The following is a 24,656-nucleotide window of genomic DNA, read 5'->3' as shown; positions in this document are numbered from 1 at the left end:
GCAAGCCTTTAAAGAGGATGTACGCCATTAAAAATAATATTTAAAAATGAGGTAGTTATATTTGTGTCCTGAATGTCCAAAATGACCTCTGGTAAAAATACAGATAAGCTAAAATGTGTGGGATACAAGTACAATATATTTAAGAGCTTAACATTTTGAAAAATTGGTTGCTTAAAATTAAACACTAAAAACAGAACCAGGTTTACAAAAAATGCCAGGCAGTTGCAACCCTTTTAGACTTTAAAAGGTACCATGATTTTTAAAAGGGCATGTAATCAGAGGGACTGACAAACGCTTAGCTCCTTAGAAAAACCTGGCCATGCTTTCAGGTGTTTAATTTTAAACATCCAAGTTTGAAAGCAGCTCATCTGCCTTTGTATGTAGGTATATGCTGAAATCTTTGTTCGGTTTGGGGCCCAACAATCTGGCCAGCTGACGTTCCACTGCTGAACCTGTCCGACTACAACCCAGGCAGCTGTACTGCAGTTACTATGCAGTTCAATTTAACTGCAAAGAAGTGGTTTATTTTGCCATTTGTAGACTTTTAGGTAAGGTACAGACATTCAAAATGCCCAAGGCAGAATCAATCTAAGTTGCATGGTTTTCCATAAGTGGTGTAGTTTCGGTTGGCAGCAAATCGAAAATATGTTAGCCCTTTGGTGGGGGGCACAAATCCTAGACCACATTCCACCATTTTTAAACCAGACTGTGTTCACTGAACTTCTGTTCTGTTATAGCTATAGATCAGTTTCCAATCACATATACTGGTAAAAGTGTAATGTCTGTACCTGATCTTAACTTGGTGCTTTATGTCACTGAGGATCCTGTTTGTTAAAGGGAAGGTTTAGAAGTACTGAACAAAAAGCATCAAGGATCTCTCTGATTTCAATTCGCAGGTGCTAGAAGCTCTCTAAGGAAGTTTCAGACTGTGTCCTTCTAGTCTTTACTAACTTTGGTAGAAAGAGACAAAACTACACATCAGAATGAGGCTAAAGAAATCAGACTAATTCAAGCATGTTTTTAAAAGCAACAAACTTTTGTTAAGCAATATATATATATATATATATATATATATATGACACAATGCAGGTTTAAACTTATTTATTACAGGAGTGCAGTAACTGAGAGACACCTCCCTAAGGAGTGGTGACTGAACTCAAAGTTATGAAATCAAACGAGAAATACAGCTTTTAATGATTGCTAGGCTCCACACAGACAGCACCACTTTCTTCTCATCCTTCTCTGAAAAACTACAGGCAAGTCATACCATTATATAAACTACCCCAGCTTTCATTAACATTCAGGGGAAGAGCCAAGGGGTGGGGAGCCTCGACCAGCCTATGGATGGAAGTTCGTAAAGCAGGCAAACAAGATAAAAACACAGCCCCATTTTTGGCAACATTTCATTATAAGATAACTTGTACACACCTCCTCAAATGACACCATTCCCTTTAAATATTCATTACAAGAATAAACACGCCTGTATTTACAAGAAGTGAAGGAAAAAAACCCCAAAAGACACACACCTCAATATGCAGCGTTGGCACTTGCCTTGATGCATCTTGATAACAAAAATAAAATGACTTGGGCTTTTACTGTGAATAATCAGAAGCAAGACAGTTAAACCAGGCTGGTGTTGACTAGCCTCATCATCAGTGGTGTTATCAAGGAAAATGAGGCCAAGAGCCTGTCCTCTCAGGTTTTTGTATTGTATCCATTTGCACAGCCCATACACTTATGTGCCTTTTTTTCTCTGCAGAAGTCTTAGAATTGTGTTAAGAAACATTCAAACACCCTCAAGCTAACAAACCACATGCCAGATGGGCAGACATTAGCCATAGCAATGAAATAGATTTTTAGTTTGACATTTCTAGGCAACATGGAAGAAGAAAAGTTCTGAAATATGCTGAAACTATCTCCCTGGAGTCATGGTCTGTACTTGATGACTAAAAAATAAAAATAAATAAATAAATGGTTTTCCCATGTTTGATCTTCTGTTTGCCTTTCCTGTTTCAAGTAGGCCTTTTTAAATCAATCTACACAGACTTCCCCTCCCTTGCTCACACGGACAGCTCTCTGGAATATTCTCGCCACTGTCACTGCTTCCAGTTGGGATCTAGCTCACTGGATCCAAAATGCTGAGGAAATTGGCACATCCAGATATTATCCATCTCTGGACTGGGATGAAAGAAAGAGGTTGCTAAAAAAGCCTCAAAAAGCTTGCAAGAAATCAGCCAGGAGCACATAGGGAAAAATGGCTGAAGGAGTCAGAAGTCAGCCAGAAGGACTGGTCATTGGGAGTATGTCCCAAGGGGGAAAAAATGGAAGAGAGCACTGATGACTTCCTGTATTCTGTATCCCTCTCTATGCTATGCTGTGTGCATGTCTACATCAGCAAGAGAGTATATAGTAGGGTTGTGCGAAATTTCAGCAGCCGTTTCATTTTGGAGGTGTTTCAGGCCGTTTTGACGCCTGAAACACCAAATCTGAATCGAAATGGCTCAGAAACATCTCCGAAATGAAATGAGGCATCCAAAATGTTTAGGAAAATTCAGAGTTTCAGAGCCGGGCTTGCAGGGAGACAGCTGTACGCTGCTGCACTGCCAAATGACTTGGCTCCACGGGGAGCAGAGATCCACGCCATGGATCTCCTCGCCACCCTGCATCTCTGCTCCCTGCCGAGCCAGGTTGCACAGCAGGGACCAGCACTGCCCTGCCATGTGACCTGGCTCCGTAGGGAGCAGAGATCCGCACGTGGGTCTCCTCTCTGCCACTATCTGCCCCACGCAGCCCTATGTTGCCAGGGCAGCGCAGGGTGGGCAGCAGCAGCAAGGAGACCCCCAGCACGGATCTCAGCTCTCTGCAGAGCTGAGTTGCATGGCAGGAACCAGCAGGCTTGCTCACTGCTCTGCGCTGCTTCCCTTCTCTGCGACCCGGCATGACAGGGATGAGAGATCTGCACAGAGGTCTCCTCACCTATATGGAGGGCAGTGGCCTTCCTCCTCCTCCCCTGGATGAGCCACCCACAGCCCCGTCCTGCTCCCCACTCGGGCTCCAAGCCCCCGGCCCCAAGCCCTGCCCAGCTGGGCAGTAGGGCTGTGTAAAGCTTGCAGCCTGTTCAAAACAGATTCAGAGGAGCCAAATCTCTGAAACAGATTTGGCCAAAATGAAACAGGACAGTGATCTGAAACACCGAAATGAATCACTGTCCTCCGAAACGGCCAAATCTGAAACCGAATCAGAAAAGCCATTTCGCACAGCCTTAGTATACTGCTAGCACTCTAACCTCCTACTGTATCTTCTCCTCAGTGTCTACATCAATCAGTTGATGATATGTAGCTCTGGTCCCGTCACACTCCTATACTTCCCATGCCTTTTACTCTACTGCTGGAAAGGAATCACCTACCCTCCCAGTGTCTGTTTCTAGCATCCTCCATCTCAGCAGGTTTTGGCAGAACTGGGTTCTTACAGGAAAAGTTTTCATAAGCTGCTTAACCTCCTCCTGGCATTGGCAAGAGATTGGCTTATAATGCTGAAACAGCAAAATAGATGGACCCAGCTGCAACCAGGAAATAGTGAACAGTGACAATATATCCAAGTAATTTAAAAAAGATAGAGAGATGGGTTTGTCTTGTTTATTTTTAAAAGCCCCATGTGGTTCCTTTTCTCCATGACAGCTTCATATGAGGATTCTTAGTGCACACTCCAGGAAGATGACCATGTTTCATACAATTTATTCTAGACAGCGGAAAGCTGCACTAGTGTAGCTACTGTCTGTAGGCTGTGAACTATGTTTTTCCAAAATGAAACAATCATTCAATACTGGCACTTCTATCTTGGAAAAACGACACTATACTAACAGTGCAATCAACTGAAACAGGTAATAACAGGGCACATAATACCATCAGTTTTAAAACTAGAACTCCCCACTCAACTCAATAGGGAGTTCTGCTTAAAAATTAATGGGATAACATGGCCCAAGTAACAGATATCTTTATAGTACCAAAATGATAAAGTTAAGTACTCACAACACAGATCATTAGAGTCCAAGAGAGAATTTATGTTCAGCTTAGTTCTGTTATTCTTCATTTAGAAAATGAATGTTTAGGATTGTCATTATCTAAATTTATGACATTTCAGAGAAAAAAGATCCAAGGGAAAACGAAAAAGAAAAGAAAAAAATAGAAATCTTCACAATGTACAGGAATAATACAAATGAAAGCTTTCCTGGCAACCTAAGACAGAAAATAGCAGCTCCGGCATTCCAGCAAATGTACAAATACCTTGTTTGCTTGGGTGAACTTTAACAAAATTGTACTGATAGAAAGCATGTTCCCTTTACCTACTAGATATCCTAATGATAGCTGATGTACCATGAGCAGTACCTAGTGTACCTCAGTCCTGAATCAAAACCACCTTTGTATTCCAGTCTTGGAACTATGCAGAATGGCAGTCTTGAAACAGAGTAGAAGGAGCCCTGTAAAATTATGTCCATGGATTTCTTTACATTTCCCCCCCATAGTGTTTGCTACCATAGTATCTGCAAACACATTAATGGATCTGTCCTTACAACCACCTTCAAAGCTAAGTACAAAGATGCTAACTGACTTCTCAAGACATATATGATGCCTGGGCCAAAGCCATAGAAGCAGAATCCAGGCCTGAACCCTGATCTATATTTTATTTTTAAATTATGCAGACATCCTCTAGAGACTAGGCAAAAAAAAAAACCTAACTTGCTTTCACGTGCATCTACAAGAAAATCAGCTATAAAAGGAAAGAAGTTAAAAAGTCAGTACATCCACATCACCTCTATTCCCATTTTATATAATTAAAACATTTAATACATTGGGCACTGTCATGTTGATACATTTCACAGAAATACAGAGCTAGAAGGAAATTCATTTAGTCCAACTTCTTGCATGGACGCAGGATCAATTATATCTAGAATGTCCCCAGGAAATATTTGTCTAACCTGCTCAATTTCCAAAAGCTGCTTAAAAGTCAAGTTTTATAGCAACCTGTTGGAACCTTAATAGTAAAATGAGATTCCCTTCCCCCCCCCCCCCAAAAAAATTTTATCCATAACAGAAGCTGACTCTATTACAACATCCTTGAGTACTGGTACAGGTATACTCCTGTAGCTTTTTACTATTAACTATTTTTTTAAAAGGTTCACTCATCCCAATTAAATAAAGTACTAAATAAGTCAGGAAGGAAGGACAGAAAAATGTAAGCTCACCAATATTATCACTCCCCCTTTAAGAATATTATAACTAAATCCATTTTTACTTTTATCCTCAGACTAAGCATCATCTCAGAAGTGCTCCCTTTTGAAAATGATGGATCTTTAGAAAATGTCTGTAAGTGCAGACCTGCACAAAAGTCTTACCCAAGCTTAAAATCACTACTTTTTTACATCTGTTACAATTAACATTTAGGCACCTTGTACAGCACGTACAGCACTGTCAGTATTCACTGCTTTTAAATCACATTCATGTGTAAACTGTTTCACTTGTGTAAGCGCTGATACAATATTGAAATAACTCTAGTAAGCTCTTGCATGTGGTACGAATTATAAGGCTTAAACAATGGTGTTGCTTACCCGTAATATCAACCTCAGCATTTGCAAGTGGAGGCAGGTTAGGTGAGCAAAAGGCACTGAAACTCCCTGCATCAACCTTCGTCACCCTATTTCCCCTGTACAGTTTATGATAAAAGTACAGGCACACCTGCAAAACAAGTAAACAAATATGTCTCTGTATAAGCCAGTAATGAAAGATTCAATAGATAAGTGCTGGAATTGGCCCCTTTTAGAATATTTTCTAAACTTTTAAAGTAACTTAGAGGGTGGTAGGTTTACAATGCTAATACTTAAAAAAAAAAAAAAAAAAAAAAAAAAAAGTTGGCCTGTCTATCATTTACTATGTTATTCCTAAATTCTTAAAACAAGTTAAATGTTAACTAGTTACCTAATTCCCTCAGGAGAATTACATAACTAGGAGTGAGGGAAGGTTTTGTTTTGATTCACTTTAACTGGAAATAGGTGAAGGGAACAGAGTTCCCTTTTTTAAAGGTTTGTTGCAAGTATTTGAAATTCAAAGTGTGTTAGGCTTCCTGGTGGCCTAGAGAAAAAAAGGCCAAGATTTTCAAAAGTAACTACTGATTTTGGGTGCCTGATCTGAGATACCCAGCAGGGGCCTAATATGCAGAGGGCAAGTGCTCAGAAGTTTCTGAGCATGATCAGGCCCTTAAATATGTTTTTAGATTTTTTTAACAATGACTAGTAACTGAATTCAAATTATAAGTAACTTTGGAAAATTACAGCCAGTAAGTGTCAGTCTTGCCTATATCACTCTGGCAGCACCAATGGACAGGCCAAGTTGGAACAAGAGTGGAAATTAAACTCCCCTCACTCCAGGCATGCTATGCACTATGTAGGTTAGATTTAAAGGCAGATTAGTGAGGCAGTGCAGGAACGCTTCCCCAGCTGCTACACATGCTGTTCTTTATTAACATAACAGGCATTTCAAGTTTCTAGGGACATCAAAACCTCCCACCTGTTATCAGTAGTAAGTGCACTTCAAAAGTCTCTTTTTTCCATTTGTTACTTTGAGTCCCAAGCTTGATGTACAAGGGAAAACACTTTGATTTCCCATCTAGTGCAGCCAGGATTTCACACACCTAACAATCTTTCCAGAATATACAGGCAACCCCCGCTTCACACTCTTAATTGGTTTCTGAAAAATTGAGCGTTAAGTGAAATGAGCGTTAAAGTGAAACCGAAAGTATTTGATGATCCAAGATGGCGACTGCAATTGTTTTTAATAACCCAAGATAGTGACCCCAAGCATTATAACAAAACTCGCTGAGTGCTAAGTGAAATCAGGTATCAATTTCAAATGAGTGTGATAGTGAAATAGCGCTAAGTGAAACAGCGTTAAGCGAGGGTTGCCTGTATTAGGGGCATATGGATAAAATTAAATCTGGCAAAAGGCTGCAGGCAGTGTTGTAGTATCTTGTGGGGAGTCTCTTAACCTTGAAAGAGTTCCTTAAGGGGGAAAAGGGTGGAGAGATTAGAGCATGTGATTTTACAGCTTAACATATATTTGTAAGGGTGTAAACATTTGGTTGCACATAATTCAAGAAAGTAAAACTGCACCAGAAGTGCCACAGACACAGACCTCGGGAATGACAAACTGCCCAGCAAACAGCAGCGCTCCAAGCAGGTTAGCTCGGCCATCATTCCTCAATTCATATATGGGCACCTAAAAAGACGAGTCCGAAATTAAATCCCATAGCTAACAGAAAGGCCAAACAGCAGAGAGAAAGAGAAGCCAGCTTATGCAATACAAATGCACATGAATAATTTATGGCACAATCAAGGCAAATCTCCCATAATATGATTTATGGTGAATAAAATTTACTTTTCATCCAAACTCTTTTAGACTGAAGCAGATGGCGGGATTTCTCCCTCTGAATGTAAAACAGATTTTCATTAATAGCTATATTTAAAGACACATCTCATTAAAGAAGTTACTGTTCTCTGATCAAGCAACTGCTTTCAGAAGTGAAGCCTAGCCCACTTGTAAAAGCAGAAAGAGCAGAGAGTTAGGTCTTCAGTTCCATCAGGGTTTTTGAGTAGGAGTGGAGAAAGAAGGTACAGAAAATCAGGATAAGCAAGAGCCTCTCTTCACAGACAACCACCCAAAATGGCATCAATTCCTAGAACTTTCCTAGCAGAATGAAAGAGCTAAACAAGGAAATTCCCACCAGTAAAACAATATAAGGTGAAACACTGAGATCCGCTAAGTTAAGGAATGCCAACTTTCAGGGCTTTTTAGACTATCTCCTGGTTAAAAAGGTCACCCCCCAGACCTGAGCTCCTTTCAACCATGAAGAAATTAAAGATCGCTTGCTCTGCTGCTGGGTCACATGCTAGGTCGGCATCCAAACAATAGGACATGAGAAATAGTAAAATCCTGAATATTTTTATGGTGTCTGCACACTTCAGGGAAAGCGACCTGGATTCTGTTCCTTCCTGGACAGCATTGGCACATTGGCCTTCTTTACTAAGCTCCAAATGCCAGCTAATCACGTAAGGGTACCAGGAGCGCATGTCACTGCTAGACCAGGAGGTGAGTTTCATTATCCCCATTTACAACAGGGGAAGCTGATGCCCAGCAAAGTAAAGCACCTTGTCAAAGATCATTCAGTAGACTAGTAGTAGAGCCAGGAATAGAAGTCAGGTCTTTCAAGACCCAGATCAGCACACCAGCTACTAAATTTCTATGGTCTTTCCAATACAAAGGCAGGGTAGATTCATACCTTATAGACTAATGAAATCAGAAATATATGGCATAAGCTTTCGTAAGCAGAGGGCTTACATCATCTGATGTTTCATCACAGCTAACACACTCCCATATGAATATATCAAAAGCAATGGAGATAGAAATTTTGCTATCAAATAACTACATTATGATTCTGCTTAGAGGCCAACCAGGCTGGGACACACCTTATGTGTTAGATGCTGTACGACCATAAGTAAGATGAGAGCTCCTAAGCCACAGAGCTCGCCCTCTAAGAGGCAAGTAGTAACAGGTGAGTTGGTAAAAGAGAGTAACAAATTATATGTGCATAATTCCTAGCCAACCAGGAGCAGTAATCATAATTCACTGTCTGCCAGCCACTGTGTCATTATGAGCATAATCACCTGAACCTCTAGCACTAGGGATAATGTTTGTTTATAGGGCTAGCATTAAAACTACATAAATAATCAATTAGTACTCTGTACTACATAAAGCTTATTTGCAAGTAAGAAGTTACTAGGAGATAAAAGGTGAAATGTCACAGTGCCATTTTTCAAGTAACGTTTGTGACTAGCGCTGCACTTTAAAATTCAAATAAAAAAACTAGCCTGCTAAAACAACACACCCAATGCTGCAAACATACAATACAGTCACACTGCAGTAGGTCTAAGCCATAGGTAAATTAATTTAAATTATTTCACCCAGCAAGGCAGGGATGTGGCTAAGCACCCAGTGCAAAGTGGAAGCAGCAACTTTCGGACCAGCACAACTGCAAACATAAATTACTCTTTTTTGTGCCCCCCCGCGCCCCTCTCCAAGATGGCATCCAGGGCAGTTGCCCCTGTCCTTGTTATACCACTGATTTCACCCTTGGCATGGGCACAACCACTTCGTTTCCTTTCCTAACCACTGTTAGATGCTCTATGAAGTATAATCTTTCAGTACTAATGAAGCTAAACACCCTACAGGCATAACCATGAAGTAAAAGAAAAAAAATGGAAAAAGTATTTAAGAAATTAAGGCTTTTGTCTCCATAACAGAGATGGGGAATAATCTACATTCAAATATGAGAACAATGCACCCACAACAGCATAAGACAGGATAACAATTTATAAAAGGAATATAAGGCTTCATGCTTTAGGGCTTACACAAACCGCTAACAGCCTGGGGATAGGAAGATGTTTCTCATATAAATGGGATATTACACAATAGCCAGCTACAGGGTTTCTTGCACCTTCCTCTGAAGCATCTGGTTTCAGCTATAACATATGGCAATTCATACCAACTAAGGATCTGCCCCTACATGTCTTATCAGGATGCCATGTACTTTACACATGTGCACTGGAAAAATTAAGACCAATCATTACCTGAGATCCTGTCAGAACAACAGTTTTACCCAGGTTCTCACACATGAAGGATAAGGCTGATGCTGTATAGGCCATTGTGTCTGTTCCATGAAGGATCACAAAACCGTCATAGTGCTCATAGTATTTCTGAAGATGGAAAGACATTTTCCACATTAAATACAATTAGAATGATCCAAACCAGGTGTGTAGTGCTTCACTTCTACCCATGCAGATGATCATAGCTCTTCCTTTAAAAAGTATAATACACACATACACACTTGCCTGTTAAAGATGTCCAGGTTTTCATTTTAATGTAAGTAAGGGTTAATATGGCAATAAGCATAAGATCTAGTAGTTCTAATTATGGAAGAGTCAAAGACAGATTCTTCTTTGTATACATATTAATGCAGCATTTTTTAAACCAGAAGACTGCTAATTAAGAAAAGCTTAGCAATGGCTTTAAACAAGAATGTTAACATATGCAAATTAGTAGTATAGTCTGATTTCTTGTTGAGGCTTTTACGTTAGGGATTACACCATTTACAGAAACAGATTAGGCAAACCAGTGCTATCATAACATACAGAAAAGAGCCTGTTTAATCCTATTGGGAAGCAGGCACATTGCCAGTGTAAGAGAGACCTCTTCTGTTCAGAAGTTAACAAGAGCTGCTGAATCTTGTTTAGCTTTGCACCAGCCACGTTACTGTAAGTCTGAAGTCTCTAGCAAAGTCCTTCAAAAAAACACAATATCATCACCAGCGCTCTAGGTCCATAGTTAAGAAAGAACCAAAAGAACTTTCAGTAAAAGGGCTATTTGCCACTGCTAATATGGACTGAAAGCATTTTTGCTATTTCTTAGTTGGTTGAATAAAAGGAATCATCTCTGACCTAAGAGTTCTGCATTGTCTTTAAAGAGTTAAGGGATTCAACTAGAATGATTTCTACAAATTATTGTAAAGTCCCTCTCATAACATTTTGATTTGCAGAGGAATGCACTCTGCACTAGAACCTGCTAGAATTAATGTATCTGCTAACTTTTGGGAAGAAAGGGAGAGCAAATCTCTCCACTATTTTAAGACCTGCATCTACACAAAACACTTTTTTTGCCCTCCTCTCTCCCTTTTTTTTTCTGGTTTTATTTTTGGTTTCTGCTAGTTTCTGTGCCAGCAGCAGCACAAACCTCAGTGCGAGCATCCTTGTTTGTTTTCATGAAATGAAATCAGATTTTTTAAAATTGTGTTTGTTAATGCCAGAAAAAGCAATCATTACTTTAGTTTCTCCTTATGTCAACACTCCTCATAACAGGCATGCTATCTGAGCCCTCATCTCCAAATACTCATCAAGGCACCATTGCTCATTACTCAGAGTTCAGAGGAGCTGTTTGTGGTTCTGCACAAGCAAAACTTGGAAGGAAACAGAAATTTTTTTTTAAAAGATCTAAAGTATCTTGGGGTATAAAACACCATGTTGTGATGTCAAACTTAGGCTGACGTTTGTACCAAAGGATGCCTTTGACAAGTCATCAATGTGCCATCACTGTGCCCTGTAAACTGTACATCTAACATTTAACTATGCATAGAAGATAACACTAAACATCTCTACCATGTGGTCACGTACAGTCAGTAAAGACGTTGAAAAGAGATCTGTATATAACTAGGGAAGGGTTAGAAGTGACTACCAAGAGATAGAGATCAGTTTTTCACAAAGATTTCTGTTAACAGCAGAAACTAAAGTTAATATGAAATTTAAGAGGTCCCTATAAAAAGACAAAACTGTGGTGTCAAGTTCCCATGTGTGCTGGCACCACTGTTGAAAGAGATCAACTTCTGAAATGCAGAAGTGAAACCCAGAGTGCAAAAGAAAAGTAACAAAGAGTTGGTCATTCCAGTAAAGAGATTTCTTCAGCCACCTGATACCTACGTATCACTGCTTCTGACCCTTCAGGACAAGAAAGATGACCTGTTTCTGCCTGAGCTGCAAAGCCAGTGCTCTTGCTGGGAGTTGTAACCACACACGTTTTTTGTGGGCTGGCCCAGAGTGGGACCTCTAACAGTCACCTAGTCATTATATGAGCCACTGCCTTCATTACATTACTCAAGTAATCAAGTAAACTCAATCAATAAACTTGATTCCTATGACAGTGGGGCAGGTGGGGGGGGGTGCAACGTTTCTGTTCTTATTTTGACTAAATCTGTTTTAACAAGGGTTTTTTTCCTGAAAAGTTTCCCCAGGATTGCTGTAGCTCCCTTATTGGTGGTAGCGATATTGCAGCCCAGCTGCCAGCCACGGTTGTCAAGACCAGCTTCGAGTCAGGTTGCACTGACAAAACTGCCTTCAGCAGAACTTGCAGCATTAACACTGTTGGTGGGATTGCACTGGTGCCACCACAAGGTGAAGAAGGGGAGTTTATACACAACTTGCATTGTGAATAGAACGCTGGATTTTCACAAGTGTAGTCCGTCTATCTTTCATTGTGTGATTTCCTACATCTTACACCACTTTCATGCTTCCACTGACTCGTGTGCTGCAGAATTTCTGCCTCCTTAAAAGACAATGCTAGATTTAGATTTGGGGATTGAAGTAGAGAATGGATAATGACACAGACTCACTCATTTAATAGATCTGGCTTTTTGGGTTTCTTGTTTTTGTTTTTTACGTATGTGGAATCCTATACAGTACTGGAAACACAGCTGCAGTAATATCTTTCACATATTCCAGAAATGAAGCTAATCAGGCTAGTTTCTGTGCCCAAGCTAAATGTTCCCTGCCCATTTCACTAATCTGCAGAATTATGACAGATTAATTTCAGGCCTCAAAAGAGCATCTTTCATTTAAATCCATTAGAACTTATGATTTCGATCTGCACAGCACCCTTTTAAATGTTAGCAACCCTAATCTAAGAATGTTCTTAAGTTTTAAACTTTAAGACATGTCCAGTTACCAAAGCAAGCACATTATTGTTCTTCAATTCATGTCATAAAATGCATAAGTTAACACATATAAAACTCTTCTTCAGTCATGACTGCACATACACAAACATTAAAACAAACTGTGATATTTTCATGAAGCAAAATCCTCTTGTGACTTATTTGCACAGTCCCTATTTAGGCCATGTGTAGATGAAATGAGGGGCGTGTGTGCACAACACTTAAAAGGGCTAAATGCTTTTGCACAGCTTTAACAGTATCGGCATTTGCACGCCCCGGCAGCATACTGCGCATTAATTCCAGCTGCTGTAGGAAATTTGGCGGCGTAATGCACCTTAAATGACTTGTGGTGCAGCACACTCCTCCAAGGAGTTTTAGTTTGCTGCTCCTACAGCTGCGGAGTGAAGCACTGGGCTCCGTAACACTCAGGGGCTCTGCAGGAAGCCCTGCAGCAGCCCAGGAAGGCAGAGTCCACCTAAGAAAAGCAATGAGCCTGATTCTCCCCCCAGCCCCGAACCTGCCTGTCTGCATGAGCTCTGCAGAAGCCCAGTGCTTTCTTCCATGGTTGCGGTGCCCCCAGGAACCACCTGAGCTGGGTGCCTGCAGGTGGCTGCTGCCTGCAGCGGGGCCCACCGCTGCCATGGAGGGAAGCACCAGCCCCCCCTCCCACAGTTCAGGGAGCACTCTGCCTGCTGGCAGCTCTCCTTCCCTCCCTGCCACCGGAGAGGCAGGTAAGTGTGTGGTATGTGCACAACACAGAGGTTTCAATGGCCGTAAATTAAAGCGGTGGGTTTAAACACCCACTGCTTCAATTTAAGGGCCCCATTTTACCTACACATGCCCTTAGTATGAACCTTTCTGTTAGTGTTTTATTAGAAACAGAATATCTAGAGTACAATATAAGAAAGTGCATAGCACTAAAGATAGCATAAAGAATGTATTTAAAAATACTTAAATAATATTTAAAATTCTTTTAAACAATGAAACAAAAACAGCAATATATTACTGAAAGAATAAAAACTAGTTGCACGTTGCAGTACCTGAAGATGCTTTGCAATTTTAGCCCAATCATCTGGAGTCATGTTGGAAGAATCAAGCAGTGGTGAAAGTTCCTTAATTGTGTAGACAATTCGTTTATTTTGCTTAGAGAGACTGTCAAGAATAAAAACATGAAAAAAGTTAACCTTCAAGCTACTATACACTCTCTTCTAGCCTTTCATTGGATAAATTACCAATTATTAGCCTCTTCAATCCATCCCATGAGAGTCTAATGAACATTGGCATATTAGGATATTCTAATTTCTCTCTCCTTATGCTCTGGTTTTTCCATGTTCTTTCAAAGCATCTGATGAAGTGAGGTTCAGCTCATAAAAGCTTGTGCTTTTACATTTTATTTTATATTTAAAATAAGGATCTGCAAGAGAGATTAATAATTTTATATATTAATGGGTGGTATAAATAAATAAAAATCACACACACGCTTTGGTTAGTCTGCAAATCGACCCTGCCTTCTACCCGGGATATCAGGGTATACTAATAAAACCAATTTCAAGGCGTAGTTTAAATAGCAGCTCCTGAATTAGAAGTGACCCAAATGTATTTAAAAGGGGCGGGGGGAAGCACTTTTACAAGAAAGAATCTTCTTTACAGTGAAAAGCAAAAAGGACAGAAAGATAAGAACCTACTTCACTGGACTTATCTTGTCAGGATCTAGTATTCTAGCCTGAAGACTGGCTTATTAAACTTTAATTCTAAAACTGATTAACATTTTTAAAATCCTGCTAAGGTTGCTGGAAGGAAACCACAGGGCTTCCCAGTGCCTAGGATGTACCCAGGGCTTTAGAGCAGCATCAAGGACCTTACTAACCTTAAATAGAGGCTTGATGCACTTACTCAAGTACAGCATTACATCTGCCTCATCTCTTCAGCCCCTTATATATAAAAAAAGACTCTCTCAGATGATCTGCATAGGGTCCACAAGATAGGAGAGGGGAATGCCCCCCAGCATGCTTTCTTCACAGTCCCGCCCAAGTCAAGTTTTCAGGAAGGAAGCTTCTCTCCTGCAGATCCTAATTATTCAAAAAATGAGACACTACTCCATCAGAAATCATGGAAATAAGCAGAGAATAGGATGCGATACCCACATAAGACCTCTTCCTGACCTGGCCCTATCTAGGATTAGCTGGGTGAGAAGGCATAAGGATGCAAGAGGAAGTGGACGAGATTATGAAACCAAAAGGAAAGAGGGAGGAAACAAATTGTGATGGTAAATTTAAAGCTGAGAGCATGGTACTAAAAGCTCCTAAAAGAAACTTCAAATTCAATAATAAGGTTAAACTAGCAAGAACCCCAAACATCTGAAAACATGGACATTAATTTTACTGAGATTCATAAAGTTTCAATTAGCTTCATAAACAGTGGACAGCCAACATGCAAGAAGCCTGTTGAAACAGAGGCCAGAATAGCTTTTGATATCAGAAGCTTTCTGCAGCTAAAGATATGAATGTCCATTTGGCTGTGGGATTGACAGAATTACTGGGTGAGGTTTTTGGCTTCTGCCATAAAGCAGGTCAGATTACCACTTCTTTCTGGTTTTAATCTATGAACCAATGAATCTGAGAATTTCTTAACAAGCAACTCACAATGAATTTCTATTTCAGTAAGTTTTTATGGTCTAACAATTGTTACAGATTTAGGAGAGTTAGTTATCAGCTGCAATAATTGGCATTCACAAAGCTTTTAATAATCTTTGTCTGATAGCACACAAAGATTACAATAAAAATCAGGGACCGTGTTGTGTAAGGTGCAGTACAAAACACATAGTAAGAAATAGTCCCTGTTCCAAACAGCTTACAGGTTAGAAAGGCAAACGGCGCACAGATGGGAAGAAGGGTAAACAATAACGTGTACTATTCTTGAATATATATTTTAACAATAGAAATATGCCCAAGGAAGAGCCAATTATCTCCAGCTGGCATTAATCCATCATTAATCAGCTAATTTCATATAGTCATCACAGCAGAAGTGGGTCTGCATATTTTAATTGCTTATAACATGAATGTTCAGACAATCTGCTTAATGTTTTTATTCATACATAATTGCCATACCGTAGCTAAGAAATTCATTTTTATATAAGATTTTGCCTTTTTAAATACCATATTTACACACACGCACAAAGGAGAAACCAGCACTGTTTAAAAAGGAAACATTTCAGTGCCATTGACAAATGACAAGGTGGTCAGTCATCTCTCTTTCTAGTGGTGGAAACACCTCCATAAAAACAAATCATTAGGTCACAAAACGTTCCGTTTCAATACACTATGGTTATCACATTGATATACAAAGTCCACAAAATGTTCCCATATTCTCCTCCCCAAATCTTGCAAAGTTTCTTAACCTTCTACTTTAAATCTTTCTTAGATCATGACAACATAAGAAAGATAAAAGCAAATAAAATATTGCTATGTTTAGTTTTATGAAGCAGCAATCAAATGTGTCAAAAGAACAAGACAGAATTTTTAATTTGCAATCCATTTAGGCCCTTCATCAGATTTCTTTAAAACCACTTTAGCTATTTAGTTCATTTTTTATTAATTCATATCTATCACACAAAATGCTCTTACAGCCTCAAAAAGCCTACTAATATGGTTTCACCACTTCAACTCCCTTAAAAGTATCTCTACATAATTTTTTATTCAGTTATAAAGTATTTAAAAATCACCTACAAGTAAGAGATCCCTTTTTCTTAAAATAGCTTAAATAAAATATCTCTGAGGGGAAAACTCTATAAAAAGATTATGTTGACCATAGCCTCATTCCACTATTGCCTGCTCTGGATATTTTTAAATGTTTAAGGACTTACGACAACGATCTGACTAAATCTAAAGCCTTGCTTTACTTCCAAGCCTAGATCTCCCATTTTTTCCTCTGAAGATGATTTTCAGTGAACAAGTTCAAATCTCCACCGTTGCAGCAAACAGCCACAGTTCTATTTACTCTGGACATACTGTGTAAAATACACTCCACTTTCTTTGTGTAATGTAAAATGTTTACAGGGTTGCAGTCATTCATCACAGCTGGGGAACATATCAAATTAGCATATTGCCCTCTAAATAAAACCTATAAGCTTATTAATCATTGCCCAACAGTTAAGAAGCAATGCAGATTAATTATAAAGCCTATCTCTCATTACCATAATATTGCATAAATTTAGGGGAGAAAAACAATTGGCTTTTTTAGGGTTTTTAAGCAGCAGCAGCAGGGACTGTAGAATTAAAGCATGAAGCCAATGTATGGTTGCATTAATTAGCTGCTGCTTCTTCAGACATATGGTGGAGATAATTCACATTATGCTGTATACTGTATCCACAGTTAACACTGATTATATACTAGTACAGTAGCAAATGAGCACCCCAGATGGGCTAAACGTACATCTGGGAGAAAGGCTAAGCTTTCTAACCTACAACAACTAGGGTGGTTGATTTAAATTACCAAAATTACTTTTGAGAATTACTGACAAGGTAACTGCATTTGGCACCTAGCAGCAATTGTATTATGTGCCATGCAGATCAGTAAATACACACTATAAGTCACTATTTCACCTATGGCAGAGGTGTCAAACTCATCCAACCTCACGGGCCAGATTAGTGGCATAGGACAGGTCTGTAGGCTAGGCTGGACTGGGCCCATGGACCCACTCCCACTCCTCCCAGTATACCTGGTCCAGTGATTGTTCTAGCTGGTCTGGGACCCATGCTGCATGCAGTGCGGCCCCCAAAGAAACTGGGAGGGGCACTGCAGCAGGGCACTAAGGTGCCTGCTACTGAAAAGCAGCTGTATGCGGCACCTGGTGGGTCAGCTGACCGGAAGGGGCAGGGCTGACCACTATAAAACACAGACAGGAGGTTGTGGGTGCTCCCTCTTTCTCCCTGCCTCTCCCAACCGGCAGCTGGACCGAAGGAGCACTGTTAGATCAAGAAAAAGAGCTTGGCCCTGAAAGGGGAAAATGGAAAGGCCTTGAGGTACAACTCACTAGTTATGGGTGCGACATGGGGTGTGGTTTAGAGAACGCTTTAGCCAGGAGGCTTAGTTTTGAGTTACAGCTGATTGGTTCGTGTTATTATGTTGATTGCTTTTGTAGTTTTATAACACTGGAGGACCGGGTGAGGCTATTAGGGGTTGGAGGAGGCCTCAGAGGGACTCCCCAGTAGCATGGGGGTTCCTGGCGCTGGAGAGGTTGCAGCATTTGCGGGGTGCATTGGCCCCAGCCCTGAGCAGGCGGGAGATCGCGAGGCAAGGCCCCAGCCCTGAGCGGGTGGGAGTGCGGAGAAGTCAGGGAGCGTCCATGAGGGCACGGACAACTGTGAGATAAGCCAGGGGGCACCCATGAGGACGCCAAGAGGGGAACTGACCAGACAACGTCCGGTATATCTGCAAGGCTTGAGGCGTGGTACAGGGGTGGTAGGAGCTATGCGTAGCCCCTAAGGCTTTAGGGCACCGAGTCACCGAAGGCAGGGCACAGACTGGGACATCTCAGGGCACCGTGTCAAAGAAGATAAAAAGGCAGCCTCCCTTAAACACTAATAACACGAGACGTGGCGGGTGAGATGGTGAGGGTGCATTGACACCAACTTGGCACGGTAGGGGGCACTAGGGGAGTTCATGGCACCCCTAGGCCCCGCCCTGTCACAAGCACCATGTACAGCACAGTTTGAGTACAGCAGCAGCTGTACTGGATGTCGTGGCTGCCCCACCCAGACTGTGCCATGTGCGGTGCTCACACCAGCCGCACTGGGGCTGTGACTGCTCCACCCAGACTGGGACCCACGTTGCATGCATTGCATGCAGCACAGGTCCCCAGATCAGCTGGAGGGACACAGTGTGTAGCACATGTCCCAGAGCAGGTGCCATGTGAGGTATAATCTGACTGGGGGAGCCACAGCATATGGCGCAGCTGCTTTTCTGGCTGGATCGTACTTCACAGTGCCCATTCCAGCCACTCTGGGATCCATGTTGCATGCAGCATGGGTCCCAGACTGGCTGAAGCAGCTGGTAGATCCAGTATGTTGGGGAAGATAAGGGGGAGGAGGTATACCACAATTGCATACCATTCCCCGTGTGGGTCCGATCAGACTCTGGAGCAGCACCAAGGTCTGGATGGCGGGGCTCTATGGGCCACATCTGACCCATGGGGTGTATATTTAGCACCCTGATCTAAGGCAGCAAATGAAATCCACCTCTACTCTATACAACTACCTGAAAAAAAACCTTAACACTAGGGGTGGCTGGGTCATCTCTCTCACCACTTTGTGTGGACTTAATGTCAGGGATAATAAAAGGCATGTCACAGATACAGATGTGTCAGTGGCTTTTCAGGGACTCAAGCAAGGTGAAAACAGAGATTTGGCATTCTGGTTTCAAAATAATATAAATATTTTGTTAACTCCCAATTTACAAAAAGCCACTGTAGTGATTTATCTGATGTGTTTTTAATACTACAAGATAACATTTTTGTTGAGCTATTATTTACACTGGTGAAATAGTCAAGATAGGACCTGAATAAATCTTATTTTAGTTCATGTTTTCAAATATTTAAACTTAATTTTCTTGCAATGTCCCTCCAGTCAAGAACCTGTTGAAGAATTGCTTGGCCATTTAGAGAAATTCATACACAAAGGATTCTTACTACTTCATGGAGGGGAGAAATCAAAAGTAAATGTGAATCTCTCACATCTAATCTCAAATGCTTGTTAGCGAAGTCCCTTTTAACCTAGCGTATGCCTGAACAGCTAAGCAAAGGGCTCAGTCACACATCAGGAAAATAAGCTCTCATCCCCACTCCTGCCCATGCTCCATTTACATCAACCCTGGAAAGGAGACGGTGAGGATGGTCTGAAGATGCCCCTTGTTTGTAAGTCCTGGGGCTTATTTACTCTCTGAAAAGTTTAGTTGACCCCAAGTTCATTTCACAGGAACACCAGAAGACTTTTCCATGCTAAGGCTTCAGAGTACTCTACAAATGCCTCTAACTAAGCAAGACATTTTTTCTTCTCAGGTACTTACGGAAGCACCAGGGTGTCATCTGGAAACTCAGGGACTCTTTCTTGGGCATATGCCTTATCATGCAACATCGGCATTTTTTTCAGGGCCTTTACTAACTTGTTAGGCTCAGGAGCAAGTCCTAAAAAACAAAAACACAAGTAATAGGGAGAAGGCAAAAGGAAGAACCATTGACAAAATGTTAATTTTCCAGTTTTTTCTCTAGTTGATTGCTCTTTGGCTTCTCCATTTTTGCACTGCACTTCCATTTAAATCCCAGCACTGATTTAAATCTACACCTACTCCATAAAACACACTCATTTTCTGTGTTGATTTAGTTTTAAAAGCAATTGCTATCAGTTTCTTCCTTAACATGATCAGAAAGCAGGAAATGAAACTACACACTTACCTGTTTAGAATTCATACGCTTTTAGATCAATTTTAAATTCTAAGAATTGAGTTAAAGACAATTTATAGATGAACAAACTTCTCCACAATGACTGTTTTCTCGACATGTACTGGGCACTGTAACACAAGAGAATCCTGTATGCAATAAAGACCAAACACAATATTGCCCACTTGCTACACAGCAAAGTTTTGAAGCTTTGTTCACATTCCATTGTCTTTAATGCACAAGTACAACTCAACAGTACAGGCTCCTGGACAGCCCTTGCAACTGTAACATAAAGCTATCTGCTTTAGAGACATGAGCTGAAATTGAACCATGAGCTTAAATATGAATGGCCAATTTTAGGCAAGACTGTCTGAATATCCAAAATTTGGAATGCAAAAGTCTGCCCAAGTGGCTGCACAAGTAGCTTCCGGGATGCCTCAAATGCAAAAGGAAAGCATACAGTCAATGGAAAGATGGGCAGCCAGGAAACCACAAGAACTAGCAGGGACAAAAAAAACCCGGACATTAAAGGGGAAAAAAATAGCTACACCTGGCGAGGGAAGTTAAAAGACAAAAAGAAAAAGTATCTACATGTTGGCCAGAAAATAAAGACCAAAGCTATGGGTTCACCATTAAATAGCCAGGGCAAACTCTTAACAGAACATGCTAAGAAACCAGAGCTACTCCACAGTTTATTTGCCTCAATCTTAACCCAAAAAAATGAGGCTGCAACCAGACAGCAAACAAGGATTATTTGGATAAGTAAAGAGACAAGCTGAAGGATAAAATAACAAAAGAAATAAAGAGTTTTGATGGGTCTGAATGAATTCAAGTCAGCAGAGCCCAATGAACTTCATCCTAGGTCACTGAAGGAAATGGCAGAGGAGATCTCAGAGCCCTTGGCAATAATATTTATGAAGTTCTTTGGTAGTGATCTTGTCTCCTAGGACAGGAAAATGGCCAACACAGAGCCTCTTTAAAAAAAAAAAAAAAAAGCAAAAAGAAGGGCCTGGGGAACTACAGACTGGTTAGCTTCACTTTGATACCTGGGAAGCTACTGGAACATATCACAAGAAAGTCCATTTATAAGCATCTGGAGAAGGAAGCGTTGATCACAATCACCCAGCACAGATTCATTAAGAACAAATAGCATGGAAAAAACTTGATCTCTTCCTTTGACAAACTAACTACTTAGGGGCAGATGACCAGAATTCAATGGATAGATTGTTTGTGGACTTTATCACAGGATTATTTGAATAAGGAAGGGGACAAGCTTCTCAAACAAATTGAAGAATTGCAAGCTACAAAAAACTACTACAAGATAGACTGAGGCGAGCAAAATACTGGCTCGCAGAGGGCCTTTGACCAGCCTGGGGCAGGTCCATCAGTCCTATCTGGCCCAGGTGCCGTCTGGCCCGGCCCACGGTGTCCCACTGCCTGTGGGGTGGGGTGGCTCCATGGCTGGACTCCGTTTCTAGGCAGCCTAGGTGGTGGCAGCTCCTCCGGTTGCTGCTGACCCCAGGCCTAGAGGAATTAAAAGCTTCTTAAGCAAATTTGTAGGTGATATGAAACTAGGAAGGACTGCAAACACACTAGAGAACAGGGAGTGCAATTCAGACAGCTCCTGACAAACTGAAAAGCTGGGCTGGAGCTAACGGGGTGAAGTTCAATGCTGGCAAATGCAAGATGCCACACTTCGGGAAGAACAATCAAAAACACAAAAACAAAATGGGTGACACCTGGCTGGATGGCAGCATGGCAGACGTATCTAGGAGTTTTGGTAGATCGCAGACTCAGTATAAGCCTGCAGCATGAGGAAGCTACACAAAAGGCAAATACAGTTTTGGGCTGCATCAACAGAAGCATTAGGTGCAGACATGAGAGATGATAGTGCTTTTTACTCAGTACTGGTTAGGCCTCATCTAAAGTACTGTGTGCAGTTCTGGGCTAGACATTTTTAAAACAACATGAAGTGAAGAGAGGGTCCAGAGGTGGGCGACAATAATTATAAAGGGTTTGGGAGGCAAGCTACCTGAAGAGAGGCTGAAAGGAAATAGACCCATTTAGCTGGTGGAAAAGGTGCTTAAGAGGGGATGTGACAACAGTCTTCAAATGCCTGAAACGCTGCCATAAAAAAGAGGAAAAATATTTTTTATCTCGTGCAGCAGAGAGTAGGATGTAGACCAGTTGCTGAAGTTGCAGCAGAGTAAGTTCAGACTGAGTATCAGGCAAAACTTCTTCACTGTTACAAGAGCAAGGCAGTGGAATAGACTGCTTGGGGAGGTTATGGAGGTCTTCAAGAAGTTGGACAACCATTGATCTAGAAGTAGCTCTGTCTATACTATACTATGCTTCCCATGCTTCTGGGCATTGCTGGTTGGTGTAAGGGGCTGGGAAGGAATTGCTGCCCCACCACCACCACCTCACCCCACACTTGTTGCTACATGTTGCTGGTGGGGGGGAGGGTGCCTTCCTCAGGAGCATTGAGTGTTGGCTACAGCCAAGACTGGGGTGTACCAATGCTTCTGCTGGGGCTAAAACCCAGAGGTTCCTGTCTATAGGATCTTGCTCCTCCACTTGGGGTCAGAAAAGAATTTTACCCCATGGTCAGATGGGTACAGTATGGGGATTTTTTTTTTCTAAACTTCCCCTAGCCGGGGGCATGGCCCTCATGAATCTCTTGAGACTATTTTAACAATCCTTGCAGCAGCAGGACACTAGCCACCACAGTCCCCCTGCTTTGCCTACAGCATGTTAAGGTGTCATGCCTTGTGACTGTGTGGCAGAAATGACTGTGTAGTTTTAGAAAAATAAGTTAGAAAAAGATTTGTATAGGATGATTTGGATAGGGATAATCTTGCCTCTGGCCAAGGGCTAGACTAGCTGACCTCAAGAGGTCCCCTCCGGTCCTATTTTCCTACGATTCCATTATTCCATGTTTCACTGTTGTGAGAGAGGCTAGGTACATCTTTGGCCGCCGCCGGCCCAACCTCTCCACTAGGGACTGCTCCCGGGAAGACTCATCCCTGTTTGGACGAACGTACACGTCTGCATCGCCTGCCACGATTTGGATGTTGGATGTTGATCTGTACCGGTCCAGTTGGTTTGGCGCGTACAGTCCAGAAATTAGATTCTCCTCTTCTCTGGGGTCCCTGGGTTCTGAGGGCTCCTCCATCCCTACACCCTCGCCCGATCCACCAGGTAGGACCGTCCGACCAGATCGGTCATCTGCTTATGATTCATAGATTCATAGATGCTAGGGTCGGAAGGGACCTCAATAGATCATCGAGTCCGACCCCCTGCATAAGCAGGAAAGAGTGCTGGGCCTGCATTACCCCAGCTAGATACACATCCAACCTTCTCTTGAATACCCCCAGGGTAGGGGAGAGCACCACCTCCCTTGGGAGCCCGTTCCAGAGCTTGGCCACTCGAACTGTGAAGAAGTTCCTCCTAATATCTAATCTAAATCTGCTCTCCTCCAGCTTGTGGCCATTATTTCTTGTAACCCCCGGGGGCACCTTGGTGAATAAATACTCACCAATTCCCTTCTGTGCCCCCCTGACGAACTTATAGGCAGCCACCAGGTCGCCTCTCAACCTTCTCTTGCGGAGGCTGAAAAGGTCCAGTTTCTCTAATCTCTCCTCATAGGGCTTGGCCTGCAGGCCCTTAACCATACGAGTGGCCCTTCTCTGGACCCTCTCCAGGTTATCCGCATCTTTCTTGAAGTGCGGCGCCCAGAATTGCACGCAGTACTCCAGCTGCGGTCTGACCAGCGCCCGATAGAGGGGAAGTATCACCTCCTTGGACCTATTTGTCATGCATCTGCTGATGCACGATAAAGTGCCATTGGCTTTTCTGATGGTTTCGTCACACTGCCGACTCATGTTCATCTTGGAGTCTACTAGGACTCCAAGATCCCTTTCCACTTCCGTGCCACCCAGCAGGTCATTTCCTAGGCTGTAGGTGTGCTGGACATTTTTCCTCCCTAGATGCAGCACTTTGCATTTCTCCTTGTTGAACTGCATTCTGTTGTTTTCTGCCCACTTGTCTAACCTGTCCAGGTCTGCTTGCAGCTGTTCCCTGCCCTCCGGCGTGTCCACTTCGCCCCATAGCTTAGTGTCATCTGCAAACTTGGACAGAGTACATTTCACCCCCTCGTCCAAGTCGCTGATGAAGACATTAAAGAGTATCGGTCCAAGCACCGAGCCCTGCGGGACCCCACTGCCCACACTCTTCCAGGTCGAAACCGACCCATCCACCACAACTCTCTGGGTGCGACCCTCCAGCCAATTCTCCACCCACCGGACTGTGCAGTCATCCAAGTCACAGCCCCTTAACTTGTTCACCAGTATGGGGTGGGATACCGTGTCAAAGGCCTTCCTGAAGTCCAAGTATACGACATCCACCCCTCCTCCTGCGTCGAGGCGTTTTGTGACCTGGTCATAAAAAGAGACTAGATTGGTCAGGCACGATCTACCTGCCACGAACCCGTGCTGGTTTCCCCTCAGCATAATTTGTCCTGCCGGGCTCTCACAAATGTGAGCCTTGATGATTTTCTCAAAGATTTTGCCAAGGATGGAGGTGAGACTGACTGGCCTATAGTTACCCGGGTCCTCCTTCCTCCCCTTCTTGAAAATGGGAA

At 42.1% G+C, this 24,656-nt stretch overlaps 1 protein-coding gene across 1 annotated transcript in view; it reads right to left on the bottom strand.

The window, feature by feature from the left end:
• Nucleotides 1-24,656, bottom strand: part of ASPG (asparaginase) — an 83,457-nt gene that overhangs the window by 45,313 nt on the left and 13,488 nt on the right. Inside the window, exons 2-6 of the mRNA XM_090034659.1 lie at nt 19,645-19,762; nt 13,623-13,734; nt 9,677-9,802; nt 7,185-7,268; nt 5,606-5,732 (exon numbers count right to left, since the gene is read on the bottom strand). Of these exons, the coding sequence (XP_089890785.1) occupies nt 5,606-5,732; nt 7,185-7,268; nt 9,677-9,802; nt 13,623-13,734; nt 19,645-19,762 (567 nt within the window). The remainder of the gene's footprint in view (nt 1-5,605; nt 5,733-7,184; nt 7,269-9,676; nt 9,803-13,622; nt 13,735-19,644; nt 19,763-24,656) is intronic.

The sequence above is a fragment of the Crocodylus siamensis genome, chromosome 2 (assembly GCF_052110815.1).
Source record: "Crocodylus siamensis isolate JL-2025a chromosome 2, ASM5211081v1, whole genome shotgun sequence".
NCBI classification, from domain to species: Eukaryota; Metazoa; Chordata; order Crocodylia; family Crocodylidae; genus Crocodylus; species Crocodylus siamensis.
Note: the sequence above shows the minus strand (reverse complement) of the source record. Positions and strands in the feature narration are given on the sequence as shown.